Source organism: Pseudorasbora parva, chromosome 14 (assembly GCF_024679245.1).
Source record: "Pseudorasbora parva isolate DD20220531a chromosome 14, ASM2467924v1, whole genome shotgun sequence".
NCBI classification, from domain to species: Eukaryota; Metazoa; Chordata; class Actinopteri; order Cypriniformes; family Gobionidae; genus Pseudorasbora; species Pseudorasbora parva.
Genome location: NC_090185.1, coordinates 9,761,062 through 9,775,462, shown reverse-complemented (window position 1 = coordinate 9,775,462; position 14,401 = coordinate 9,761,062). Strand labels below are relative to the sequence as shown.

Sequence of the window (14,401 nt, the reverse complement as noted above, 5' to 3'; positions counted from 1 at the left end):
ATACACAGTGCGTCTCAGTTTGTTGTGTATGGGGCTTCATGGCCGCAGACCAGTCAGAGTGCCCATGCTGACCCCTGACCCCGCCGAAAGCACCAACAGTGGGCATCAGAACTGGACCACGGAGCAATAAAAGAAGATGGGCTGGTCTGATGAATCACTTTTTAATTTACATCACATGGATGGTCAGGTGTGTGTACATAGCTTACCTGGGGAACACACGGCACCAGGATGCACAATGGGAAGAAGGCAAGGGACGGCAGGCAGAGGCCGTGTGATGCTTGTGTCCTGCCATCCACGTGGATGTTACTTTGACGCGTACCACCTACCTAAGTTGCAGACCATGAATTGTACACCCTTTGAAACTATTCCCTGGTGTCTGTGGCTCTTTCTGCAGGATGAAGCGCTCTGCCACAAAGCAAACATGGTAGGCCTCAATTCCCTGGAGCTCAAGTCAACACCTCAAACTCATTGTTGTGCTCCTCAAACCACATAAAGAACCTTAGATTCTGGATTAACGATAAACCGCACCATCAGCTTTAGGAGCTTCAGTGTTTCTGTCATTAGTGGGTATTATTTAGTAATTTGTCGCATTTTTCTTTGAAGACTGTCATCTCAATACAGTTGAATATTGTTAAATCAGTTCAATAAATGAAAAACGTGAGCTCTGGCTCAGTATTAAAACATAACTCTCATTATCTCTATCAACTTCACATGAATATCTAGTGACACATTTGTCACATTATGTCACATTATGTCACATGACTTATAATAACCTGTTGCTTTGTGCTGTTTTAGCTGCTGCTATTCAAAACCCACCAGATGGCGCCACTGAGAGTGATGACAGTAGACTGACAGTAGACAGTAGTGATGTCAAGAAGATGACAGACAGTAGACAGTAGAAAGTGTCAAAGACAGTCAATTTGTGATAATTTTAATACTAATCATTACAACTTTAGATCTGTCTTATGGTCCTATAGCAGGAATGTGTATTGCACAGTTTTTTCTTCTTTTTTTTAATAAGTTTATAACTATTATAAACCACAGTAATTTGTGTTTAACTGAGTTTGTTACCTATTATTATTATTATTATTATTATTATTATGATTATTATTATTATTATTATTATTAATAGGCATCCTGAGGCAGCGCTGTGATCAGTTAGGTGTCTTATTTATTTAGTTTATGAGATAGTGATGGGAGGAGAAACCGAAACGAAGCTTCTTTGAGTTGAATTGAATTGAAGCGCTCGAAACGCCACACGCTGGCGACCCCTGGAGGACAGAACAGTGAAAATTCAGTCAAAACATGCACACTAACACCTTCTACAAACCAATTGCAAAGGTTTTATTCAATGTGTAATCTATTAAAGGCAATTAACAAATCATATAATATTATTAAAAAAAGTGTTTTATAGTATTTTATTAAACTGTAGGACTTTTTGTTTGTTTTATGGAATAAGACCAATTAAATAGTTTTAACTACAGCTCTTCATTTTTATATTACAAAGGTGTCAATAAATGTCTAGAAATGTATAAAATTGACCCGAGATCAGATAATGTAGTAGACAACCTAATTCATGTGTTAGGGTTCACATAGGCCTATATTATTATCGCCCCCTAACTGCAAAACATTGGAATTTCCGAGTGTGGCGAAACGAAAGCTTGTTCACTGAGATCATGTGACTTTGGCAGTCTTATTGATTGGAAACAAAATGATTCACAAATATTTCGAAGCTTAATGAATCGTGTTTCGAAAGCACCAATGACTCATTATTTTTGTTCTTCAGCTCTTCCTCTGTGAGAACAACAGCAAACTTATAGCGCACTGTATCGGGTAAAGTTAGCCTAGAAATCTAGACGCACCCTAGCGGCAGCAAATTTAATCTGCCCGCGAGTGTAGTCTAGGAACTCTCTATACCCTTCTGAGCTGTATTCCCCTAACTCTTGCCGGACCAATCACATCGTGTATAGAGTCGGTGGGCGGGGCCATAATGACGGCCGACTCCGAGTTGCGTTTGCGTGCTTCTAGTAAACACAGAAACTGGCAAACGGCGGCGGTCTTTCGAATCAGCTTTGACCGCGATTCTGGAAGACTTGGAGTTGAGCTTTTCTCTGAGGAAAGAACAAAGAACGGCACTGAAGTCATTCTTAAAAAGGGAAGATGTGTTTGGGGTTCTGCTGACCGGATACGGCGAATGTTTAATCTATCAACGAGCTCTGCTGCTTCACCTTCGTTGCTGTGGTTGGTTGTAGCGCTATCCTATCGCATGCAGAGGGAGTTTGAAAGACAACCGTTTATCCCGCCCCTCGGACTGAGCCGACAATGGTGAGTTTCCAGACCAAACATCTTGATGTGGGTCTGGCTTGTCAGGCTAGGGTAAAGTAGCACTATTATTAGAGAGATGTTTGTTATGCTAGTTTGGACACTAGAGAGCTTATTATATTCTTGTATATATCTTGTATTCTTTTGCATTTTTTTAAACAAAAGTAGACCAAGTAATAGAGAACAGTGAAGGTTGGGATCAATATTTAATAAAGTTAGTAAATTTCCATGTGTGTTAAGATAAACATTTGACTGGATGCTATGCTGTACACCATGCTAGGATAACATTTCAGACATAATATCTAAAGAGAATGTATGTGCAAAAGAAAAAAGAAAAACATTAGATAAGTTAAAAGTAAAAAAGAATAAAAAGTCAGAAGATAAACATGCTGGTTGTATTTGTTGTATATTATATTTGATCATCGTTTTAGGGCGATATTTCCATACACGTGCTCCTTTGATTTCTGCAAGGAATAATATAGAGTCAATCAGGAGCATCCGTTTAAAAACATGAAATATGTATAAAAATATAATTTTACTTCAAATTATATAAGCTTTACAAGACCTAACATAACAATTTCTTTGACTAGGCATAGTTTTGAGATTTGAACATTTTAATTGATTGTAGCATATTGTTTAATTATCACTGATGTCTACTTGATGTAGGCATGTGTATATATTAAGATTGAACATTGGACTAGGAAGTCTGATCTGTGTTTTTTTACTGCACAAGAGGCGTGATCAACGAGCATTATTCAAATGACTCTTTACGCAATTGCATAGTCTTTCAACCAATCAGACCACAAGAGGCGTGATCAATAGGAACTGACCAAGCAGCAACCTCCCCCGCTTTCTGTTGAAGCCAATACGGAAGTGACTTAAACTGCAATTCATCGGCTGGCCACTAGAGACAGGCTCCAGAAGGAGCAGAATCTCATTGAGCTCCATGTTAAAATTCCCAACTCTACAGCAGAAAAAAACATGTTTACAGCCTGGTACAAATTGTGGTTTTGGCCTATACGGCTAATTTAGACCTTCATGACAGCTGTGAGGGGGGTAAATTGTTTTATAACTCATTCATTTCCATTATATAAAGCCTTAAAGTTCTGCATAATTAAGGGCGTGGTCACTTTGATTGACAGGTGGCCCAGACGGTTGTCTTTCAAACTCCCTCTGCACGCGATAAGATGGTCTTGGATTATATTTGTTTGAATCCTAAACGGAGAGCTTGTTTGTATCTGCATTCACCTTCACAATTTCTCTGAAATGATGATCATGTTGGGTAAGTACTCTGGGTATCATTAAATTATTTAATTTTTTTACAACACTGGCAAAGATCGTTTTTTCCAGCGCACGTGCAGACAGGGTTGCCAAGTTTTTACAACAAAACCCACCAACTACTAGGCCTAAACAATAGCTTCTCGGGGGGTTCTCCGAAAAAAAAGTGTTTTGGGGGTAAAATGTGTGTTATTTTGGCAAGGTTGCCTGCTAAAATTCGCACTCATGGGTCTATATATCACATAATAGTCGCTTCCACCCGCGGACATAGAAAACAACCTGTGGGGAAAAAAAGCGGACTTGGCAACACAGTGCAGTTGAGCTCTGACGTCGTTCGTTGCTCCACTGCGTCAAAGCGAAGTGTTCAGATATAAACAAGCCCAACGTGCGTTTGCACATGACTGAACAAGTGAAGGAGACGCGCTGCTGAAGTGCCGCTCAGTGACAGCAGAGGGCGCTGATGAACTGCAGAATGCAGCGGTTACCCCGGAAACCCGCAAACAAACAAAACAAAAACGGGTGTAGTTTTTAAAACAGCCATTCGTTTTTTGTAATCTCAATGTTGTTCATCACAGCACCAAATACTTAATACTTAAAGACTTAAAAGGCTATTTATTTTTAAACTTAAACATTTTTATGTTTTAATCTGGACTACAACATGCCCTAATAATTAGAACTGTTCTGATTATTTGTTATTGTTCAGTAAAACTTTGAGACATCCGACTTCATTAGTTAACATGTTAATTCATTATTACCAAACTGACAATGAAAAATACTTATGAAGAATTAATTATTCTGAGTAATGTTAATTTCTTAGTTACTGTTTAATAACATTACAATCAAAATCAAAATAACTTTTTATGGACCTAACCAACATTACCAAAAACATTATATTTTCTGTACCAAATGTAGCTATTGCTCAATCTTAGTTAATGCATTAAATAATGAGACCTTATTTGTTAGCCTACCTGTTGTTCTTTATAGCCTAATTCTTTTGCACTTTAATCTGTTTGAAAATTGTACTTTTACAGCTCTGAAAGAAATCAAGAGACCACTTAACATTGATTTCTCAATGAGGGGTCTCTTAATTTTTTTTCCAGAGCTGTAGATATTTTTGGTGCAACATTTTTGTATTAAACATTCAGTTATTTTTGTTATTACAAAAATAGTTCTTAAAGCTGTTATGCTATGGCAACACTTTTTTTTGCAACTTATTTCAATATCGTGATAATATCGTATATCGTGATAAAACTTCAGCAATTAATCGCAACATGAAAAATTGATATCGGCACATGCCTACTGTGTGCTAATAAATTTAGATTTTAGTTTATTACTTCAGGTCTGCGAAATGGAAATGCTGAATGTTAATATTTACATTGCAGTGCAAACATTACATACTCTTAGTGTAAATATACTCTTAGCTTGAACATGCTTTTCCGATTCGTTCTGAAGGTAATAAATATCAAGATTCGATAAAAAAATCAATCAGACTAACTGACTGCAACAACTTTTTGCAACACCGTTATGAATGATCTTACCTTTTTTCGTGTTTTTGGTTTACAGGATGATGAATCTGTTCTGTCTTTCTCCTGTGTCTGGACTGCATTAACAACAACATAACACACACTTTTGTTAAAATTACAACGTTTTCAATCTTATATTGAAACCGGTGCCTTATAAAAGATAAACACTTTAACATATGTATCAATTGTTTGATATCCTGACCTATTTTTTTACGTTTCCTGCAGATGCAGAAGATCCCAATGACTGCAGTTACAATCAGCAGAGATCCAGCGGCAGAAGCAGAGATCAACACTATCAGAAAGACTGAGACTGAAGGAGGAGACAGTGCTATAATAATAAAGAAAGAAGACCGAGATCAGGTCAGCGAATAAACACACACATTATATCAGCCGTGCTGCCGTACCTGCACATGTGTGGCAGAGTTGAGTGATGTTGGGATGTCTGGTCTGGTTGCTGATGGGATTGTTCAGCACACAGCTGTAGGTGTTTTTATCCTGATATTCCACCTCCAGAGGTAGAGAGAGACTGATGCTGAGATCAGACACACTGATGCTGGACAATAAACTGTTTCCTTTGAACCAGGAGAGAGTCACATGACTCACATTCAACACGGATGAACACACCAGTGAACATGAGGAGGATGATGGTGATGATGGTGATGATGAAGAACACTGTGTTGAGTTTCTGCTGATGACAGGAACAGGCAAGTGAGCTGGAAAACATGAGAGTTTAAAGAGAAGTATTGATAACTCTACACAACAATCTAATTTCCGTGTGTAGGTTCAAATAGTGGCCAACCGGACATCCATGGTTTCCATGTGTGACCAGCTATGAGTGTGTGCAACAGGCCAAAGAAATTGGCCTTGAACTTGAACCTCAGATGAGGAAGTCATATGCATGCTCGGCAGAGGCTACAAATAGATGTGCAACAGGTGCAAATTTCAGGTTCCTTTGTTCTTCTTGTCACTCTCTTGTCAGGAGTTAGTTTCCAGCTCGCGGTGTACAAAAAGAGTGAAAAAAGAAAAATGTGCGTCACTCAAAGTGAACGGTGTGTGCTTCCATGTTCACAGCTTATGGTACGACACACACCTGTTTTTCTTTGTTTGTTCAGGAAAAGAGTATGCTGTCCTTGCATTTGAGCATGGTGAGTGTGAGCACTGTGAAACGTCCACAGTTAAAGGGGATTTTTCAGTGCTATTGCATGCACTCTGACTTATTTACACAGTTAAAGAGTTGGATTCTCATGGTAAACATGGTCAAACAAGTTGGTCGTATGATTCCTTTAGAGTTCGTACAGGTTTTCTGAAAGTTTTTTTTTCTTCGAGTATGGCCTTTCCTTGTATGGGGACTTCTCCCGGATGAGTGTGCGCTCATCAACCAGAGCGAGAGCAAGAGTGTGTCCATCAATGAGCTTCGGGCTACAGAAGCCTTTGACAGCACTCGTGACTCTTCAGCTCTGCTCACAGAGTTTCTCCAAGAGCTAAAAAGCATATCTGTCTTTTGTAAATCTGATAAAACTAAAGACTCTTTGGAGATATGAAGGATGCGATACGACTCTATAGGTACTCAAGATTAAGATGATTGTGGGGCTCGCGTGTCGATCTGGCCGAGGAGCGAGAGACTATCGACCCTATCCCTCGCTCTCTCTCCAGATCGGGATGTCCCATTGCTTGAATCCGAAGCGTACCCCAGCACCTCTTTGGGTTGGGCGGAGGACACTGATTTGCTTGTTTCTGTTGGTATGGAATGTAAGTTCTCCGAGCGTTCCTCCCACGATGAGAACGAGCAGTTCCTCTTGTGCTAAGTGGTAACTTGTGCAGTGGCCAGACAACAATTAGACTGCCCACAGGAACAGACCATCTAAACTAGAAGACAGATTTCTGACCGATGGCCTTCGACATTGACATATTCGACTATCGTGGGTGCGAAGGCACACTTTTAGCCTTCACAATGATGCCTCAGGTTGAAGAGATGCTTGCGAGCTATCTCTCTTCTGAGTCTGCAGCATCTTTAAAGAAACTAACTCTCCCCAGCAAGTCGTGCAGAACAACCTCCACACTGGTGGGGAAAGAGTTTCACCCGCACTCAAACTCAAGCGTTTGGGTGTGGGTGGTTCGATCGACGAAGAGTCATTCTCTGAGCTTCGTCAAGCCACAGATTTGTCTCTCCGTGCAATCGGCCATTCGATGGATGCTGGTCGGCACTGAGATTGCCTTCTGTGGTTGATCCTAATGGGCATCAAAGACAGAGACGGGATGTTTCTGCTCAGTACCCCCCTACATATGAAAAGGTGAAGAGACTCAAGGAAGAGGTCATCCAGTCTTTCCTCGCCGCACTCGAGGAGAGGGCTGTTGACCAGAGCCGGTCCAAACCCAGTCCTGCACAGAGACGTGAGGAGCAGAAGCAGACTGTGGCGAGCCATGCTTCCCCTCACCAAGATTGGGGAGTGGCTCGTTGCTCTCAGCAGCCTCATAAGAGACCTGTGTCACAATGTTTAACAGAAGAATTAATGGAAAGGCCTCAATAAAATTGTAAGCTTCAAATTTCTTATTTTAAGTCCTCAACAAATCTCACCTTGAGTTTTGCTTTAAAAACAAAATGTATATATTAGATTTTTTTTAGAATCAGTGCCACAAATGCTGTAGATTGAATTTAATACATACTGGACATTTATTTAATAAAACAAGATGATGTGAATGTTTGGACAAACGATCTCACAATGATCTCGAATTAACTCACCGTAGACAGAAACTCTGAATGTTTTTGATGATTTTTTCGCTCCACTTATCTCTAGTTTATAAACTCCAGCGTGTTCAGTCGAGATGTTTGTAATGGTCAGAGATCCAGTTTGATGATCCAGCTTCAGTCTGGCTCTGAATCTCCCATCAGGACCATCATATGTGGAGAAGGTTTGGTTCTTTTTCTTCATTTTAGCTAAATGAGAGTTTTCAGCTCCATATTTCCACAGTATGTCGTCGTCTTCACGTATTTTAGTAAAATCAGTGTTTAGAGTGACATTATCTCCTTCAGTCACTGACTCACCAAACACACCTGATGAACAGATTTTACACAGATTAAATGTTTCTGATGGTTTAAAAAGCCTGAACCACAAAAGTAACTGAAAGGTGAGATATATATGAACATGATATTAATGGAGTTTTAAACGTATCTGGATCACAAAGGTACAAAGTCAATTACAAACTGAAATATTGCATTCAGCTGCATATTTTCAACATATTAACATTCTTAGATATGGGACATTTAGATCAGTAGATGTTTTTGAGTAATTAATATGTATCGCTTTTGTTGTTGTTCAGGTGTACTACTGCAGTATTTGTACAATAATCTTTAGAGAGGATCTGCATTTGTAAATCTTTGAATTTAAGATTTCAATAAATGGCAATGACCCCTCAATGACTGCCAGGATTTTTTTTGACAAAGGATTATGGGTAATGGAGTCTTTGATGGAATGACAGTCCAGGGTGCAGTGCCCCCCGGTGGTAATCACGGGGCACTTTCACTGGGGATCATGACAGATTGCTTCTACCAATCTCACTGGGGATCATGACAGAGCCGTTCTCTTGAGGCTTCCAATCACCTGATGTCTGATTGCTTCTCAGGACAGCCACTGACTATATATCAACAATTGACAGCTCAAAAGTTTGCTTGAGTCTTTAGTCAAAGCACTGATACATTGATACCCTGTCACGAAAATCCATGTGTACCAGATGTGGGCCGAATCTAGGCCGACACGATGTTGCTGTCAGAGAAGGATAATTTCAAATTGTGATTTCCAGGCCCCATCCGTCCAGGGTGTCTCCTGCCTCTGGCCTGAGGCCAATCATTTTCTTTATGAAATGTTGAGTTTTGCACAGCTTTGCTCAGTTTTGCAGCATATTGAACTCTTCTTTTTATTACGAAGTAACCTTTATACATGGTGTATAGAGGTCTTATGTTTACATACATCTCGCAGAATCTGAGATCTAGATATAGGATTGTCTCAGATTTTTAAATATAAAAATGTTACCATATAAAAATGAGATTGTTACATTTTTTTACAGATATCCATGTTTTTATTAATGAACATGCATTTACATCTGCATCCTTCTAACTCAAGCTACTGTCAACTAACTGTCAAATGTGTGCCGTAGATATATCAGGCAACACAAACCGGTTTCATGACTAGAAACAATATCAGCCGTTAGCACATGTAGAAACTAATACATTGTTTTATCTATTAAGATAAGGAAAAATGACTGAAAAAGTGTAAGAAATTCAAAAACGTGAAATGTTTGTCATATTCTGACAATAAAGAGTAGTTTAAACCCACAATTAACAGTCTGGTTTCTACAGCTTATACTTTTTTTACATTTGTCTAAATAATTATCTATTGACTGATATGATTTTTTTTTTTATCGAGATCACTTTTTGGCCATATCGCCCAGCCATACAGTGAGCTGCATTACACGCAGGATTAAAATGGTGACTCTAGCGCTCATTTTGGTCATGGCTGAAAAACGAAGACGGTCGCCGTAGGACTCACTGCAGGACTGTGAGTCAAAACTTTTAATACTGCCAGAATTTCCTCTGAGGTAAAACTTAATCGTAACGGTTATTAATCAGCCGTCTGTGAAACTGTCATACTAACAATCAGAGACTTCAAATTGTAGCCTATCGGTTCTGAGGAATCTTTTTAGAATTTGCAAAAAAAAGAAACATTAACTATAAAATCGAGAATCAAATAATCTAAGTTTTTAAAATACATTTTTTTGAATTTGCACCAAAAAAAACAAAAACCTTTTGAATTCAATCAAAAACCTATGAATCAACCTGTCATCTTTGCGAGATCATGTGCTAAGTTCGCCATGTCATGCACCAGGCCTTGCCTGAGATTTGAAAGTGTTGTGATGGAGGATTCGTTCTCTCTCTCCACTGTATAAAACTACATTCATCATAGCAATTTCTATTAGATCCCACGACTTTTAATATCTGAAGAATGTTAGTAATATTAAGCCAAAATATATATTTATATTTATTTATAACTTACCAGTCAGACGCCACCAGCACAAACAGAACATAAACATGTGAATCATTTTCTTCAGTTGTTCAGTGAAAAATTGGGGGAAAAAAGTTAATGTCTCTCACATTGTGACTCTAGCAGCTCATCTTCTGAGTCAGACTGAAACACGCTGTGGTTGGGTTCTTTTCAGAGATGAAGAGTGGGTAAACTTCACGTGAGTTTATTTTCTAGGTGAAGGGGCTTCTTCCTGTCCTGGTTTTAATGAATCTCACTGTTAATGCACTCACAAAACAGCTTTACATTCAAAATAAAAATACTCAATCCATCAAAAACAGTCAGATACCGGTGTCAGAGGTTAAACTAGACTCTTACCAGTCAGGCATCTCTGCTAACATACACAGATTGACAGCTAAACAATAATATGATAAATATAAGCAGTATGACACAATTCTTCATGTGCTCGTCGTCTTATAATTAGGACCTGAAAAGAATAAATAAGTCTGGCTTTTAAAACAAAGAAAAGAAGCAATGTTGGAGAATGCAGGAAACAGTGGGAAACTCTGTGTGCGCATGTCAAAAGATTTGAGAGTGATCGCTCTGCTTGGCTGTTTACTTTAGCTTAGTATCGGTTTCCTTTTCTCCTTGTTGACATTCACCTTTAGCCCTTTTGGTTTGTTCAAGAGCAGCTTTTTGTCATTGAGACGCTTCTACAAACATTTGTGAAAGAATGGGTCGCTCTCAGGAGCTCAGTGCACTCAAGCGTGGTACCGTGTTGCCACCTCTGCAATAAGTCCATTAGTGGAATTTCCTCACTTCTAAATATTACGGTCAACTGTTAGTGGTATTATAGCAAAGTGGAAGCAATTGGGGACAACAGCAACTCAGCGATGATCACAGAAAATCACAGAGCTGGGTCAGCGCATGCTGAGGGTCATGGTGCACAACTTTCTGCAAAAAAGCTACAAGCTACAGATCAAACTTCATGTGGCCTTTAGATTAGCTCAAGATCAGTGTGTAGAGAGCTTCATGGAATGGGTTTCCATGGCCGAGCAGCGCATCCAAGTCTTACATCACCAAGTGCAATGCAAAGTGTGGGATGCAGTGAGGTAAAGCATCCAAAGCAGCCATCACTGGGCTCTAGGGGAGACGTGATCTCTTGAGTGACCAATCACGCTTCTCTGGCAATCTGATGGACGAGTCTGGTTTTGGTGATTGCCAGGAGAACGGTTCTTGCCTGACTGCATTGTGCCGATTGTGAGGTTTGGTGGAGGGGGATTATGGTGTGGGGTTGTTTTTCAGGGGTTGGGCTTGGCCCCTTAGTTTTAGTGAAACTCTTAATGCGTCAGCATTACTTGATATTTTGGACAATTTCATGCTCACAACTTTGTGGGAACAGTTTGGGGATGACCCCTTCCTGATCCAACATGACTGCGCTCCAGTGCACAAACCGTCAGTCCATAAAGACGTGGATGAGCGAGTTTGGTGTGGAGGAACTTGACTGGCCTGCACAGAGTCCTGACCTTAACCCGACTGAACAGCTTTGGGATGAATTAGAGCTGAGTGCCGGGCCTTCTCGTCCAACATCAGTGCCTGACCTCACAAATGAGCTTCAAGAAGAATGGTCACAATTTCCTATAAACACACTCCTAAACCATGTGGAAAGCTTTCCCAGAAGAGTTAAAGATCTTAAAGCTGCAAAGGGTGAGCCAACATGTTTTTACTATAGAATTGTGGTTAATTTTCATAAGGGTATTTGTGATATACATTACATGCAAAAAAGGATACTAAGCAACAGTATAGTTTAAATCCCTACATTAAAATTATATTAAAGGGGGGGTGAAACACTCAGTTTCAGTCAATCTCATGTCAATCTTGAGTACCTATAGAGTAGTATTGCATCCTTCATATCTCTGAAAAGTCTTTAGTTTTATCATATTTATAAAAAAAATATGGGCTGTACCGAGTCTTTCCGGAAAAAACAGAGCGCCTGGAGGCGTATTGTGTGGGCGGAGCTAAAGAATGACAAGCGCGCAAAGCGGTGACGTCCTCAAGCGTGGAGAAACCCATCTATCTCAGCTAATACAGATAATGATCCACAATCAAATCTGAGGCTGAAATAAATTGAACAGGAGAAACGGCAACATCAGGATGTCCGTCTCTGTGGTATGGACTGTATTTAGGGGCCTTTGTGTGCAGTTTATGAGGACATGATTCGGTTTATGGACTATTGTATGTGACTAGACCTTAGAGGTAGCAAGCAAAACGGTTTTGCACGTCAGAGTCAGAATAGTGTAACGTTATACAGAACAACAATGGAGTAACCGTTAGCGCATTTGAATGACGAACCACGCGATCGTATCGTTTACTGATGTTTACTCATGCGACGGTAGCCAATAGCAGAGACATTTGAAGTTGATTTACTCACCGGCATCTTCCAAAGCAGGACCGCTCTGTCAAAAACACACTTCTTTGGTATGATTTGGTGAAGTCCTGTGACAGCAGTGACCGTGGAAATCCACTTTGCGACGCGACTGAAGCGATGCCTTGAAGCTTCCCGTCATTTCTGCGTTCAAATCGGTTCAAATGCAGCGCTGCCTTCCCGGAATGCTGTGCTGAAGCCGCTCGACGTCACCCATAGGAATAAAGTGGAGCGCGGCGCGACATAAGTGTTCACGGACGACTGGATCTGCAGCTGAGAGACTGTTTACAGCGTGCATTTCCTCTCTCTCCCTCTAGTCACGCGCGCACGCACCCTTCCGGGAGAAGAGCCCGTACAGCCCATACAAGGACCTTCCGATCTATTTAACGTCAAGTAGACCCATACTCGAAAAAAACTCGCCGAAACTTGTGAGAAACCGGAAGGAGTATTTTTAACACAGAAATACTCCATCAAACGTCCAACATTAGTTTTTGAAACTTTGTCTATGTTTAGGATGGGAATCCAAGTCTTTAAAGGTGTAAAAAGCTCAGTATGCATGAAACAGCATTTCACCCCCCCTTTAAAGAAAAACAACTAACACAAAAAATACAAACTCAGTGTTAGCAGATAAGACGACTGTTCGGCAGGATAAGACACATTACACAAAGTAACCAAACCAAAGTACAGTTATTGAAATTTCTTAATCCTGTAAATATGCTATAAAAAAAACAACAAAAAAAACATGCCTGTACCATGAAGCTGGTTTAGCTGGCTAGCCAGATTTGTTTAAGCTTAGTTTGTTCCAATTCTGGGTTTTAGGTACCATTAAATTGGTTTGGCTTTTAGCTGTGTTCATCGCCATGGTCACTTACGCTCCCGGGCTAACCTGCTCCAGGTCGGGTTATGTTCTGGATTAGAGATCTCAAATTTAAATTGGACCAATCAGCTGTGAGTAAAGTGACTTTTGATGCAATAAAGTCACTCCCCTGTTTCTACTCCAAATTAGAGGTCAATGGTTTTTAAAGACTAAAGAGTCTGGCTTTTAACAATGCTTATCTATAATAATAATAATTTTGAATGATTTAGATATAATTTATGTAATTAGTATACCCTTAATCAATTAAACATGTATCATTTTAGTTAATCAATCATTATTAGGCACTTTGTTCAAATTAATATAAATAGCCTACATAAAGTCATTCAAATAATCTTTAAAATCAATACATAAAACAATTTTAAAAAGAAGCTTACTGAGCTTAAATGTTTAATTTCCTCTATATATCAACTAAACTAATTTCATAACTTTTACTTGCATTGACATATAATCTTTTTTTCTTTAAGTTGTCCTCGTTCATTGACAGCTTTTCTTCTTGAATCTCAGTTCCACTGAACCGCAGCGTGTGATTGGCTGTTCACTGCTGATGTCACATGCAGCTAAACTCAGGATCAAAGCCTGAGTTGACAGAGAAATGTGATGATCATCATCATGGTACCAACAAAGCCTGAATAGATTGGGCTGTAACCCTGAGTTGGTTAAACTATCATCATGGTACAGTCCCCAGGATGAGCCTCGAAGAACCAAACAATCCGAGATCATGCCAAATCGCCAACAATCAAATCTGCTCTCAGTGTTTTGATGGTGCCTGGGAGGCTCAATGTTTACTCTTTTGAGGGAGATGAACCCGAGTAAGAGAATGTATTTCAACATTTAAAAAAATCTTCACCTTTTATGAAATGGAAAGGTAAATGGTGGGAAAGGTCAAATTAACTTGAATTACTTTATTATTACTATCCTGAAGTTTTTCTGGTCCAGCTTTTCTCATGACAACGACTCAATT

General features: G+C 39.6%; 1 protein-coding gene and 1 long non-coding RNA gene across 2 annotated transcripts in view; both read right to left on the bottom strand.

Annotated features, from left to right (window-relative positions):
* Positions 1–2,714: 2,714 nt before the first annotated feature.
* Positions 2,715–5,388, bottom strand: LOC137040690 (uncharacterized). Its single transcript, XR_010897979.1, has 3 exons — positions 5,326–5,388; positions 5,139–5,200; positions 2,715–2,786 (listed from the first exon to the last, which is right to left on the bottom strand). It is a non-coding gene; the product is annotated as an uncharacterized lncRNA (long non-coding RNA).
* Positions 5,389–5,504: 116 nt separating this feature from the next.
* The window catches only part of LOC137039708 (CD48 antigen-like), an 87,300-nt gene continuing 78,403 nt past the window's right edge, over positions 5,505–14,401 (bottom strand). The window contains exons 5-6 of the mRNA XM_067414982.1: positions 7,864–8,161; positions 5,505–5,836 (exon numbers count right to left, since the gene is read on the bottom strand). Coding sequence (XP_067271083.1) covers positions 5,505–5,836; positions 7,864–8,161 — 630 coding nt within the window. The remainder of the gene's footprint in view (positions 5,837–7,863; positions 8,162–14,401) is intronic.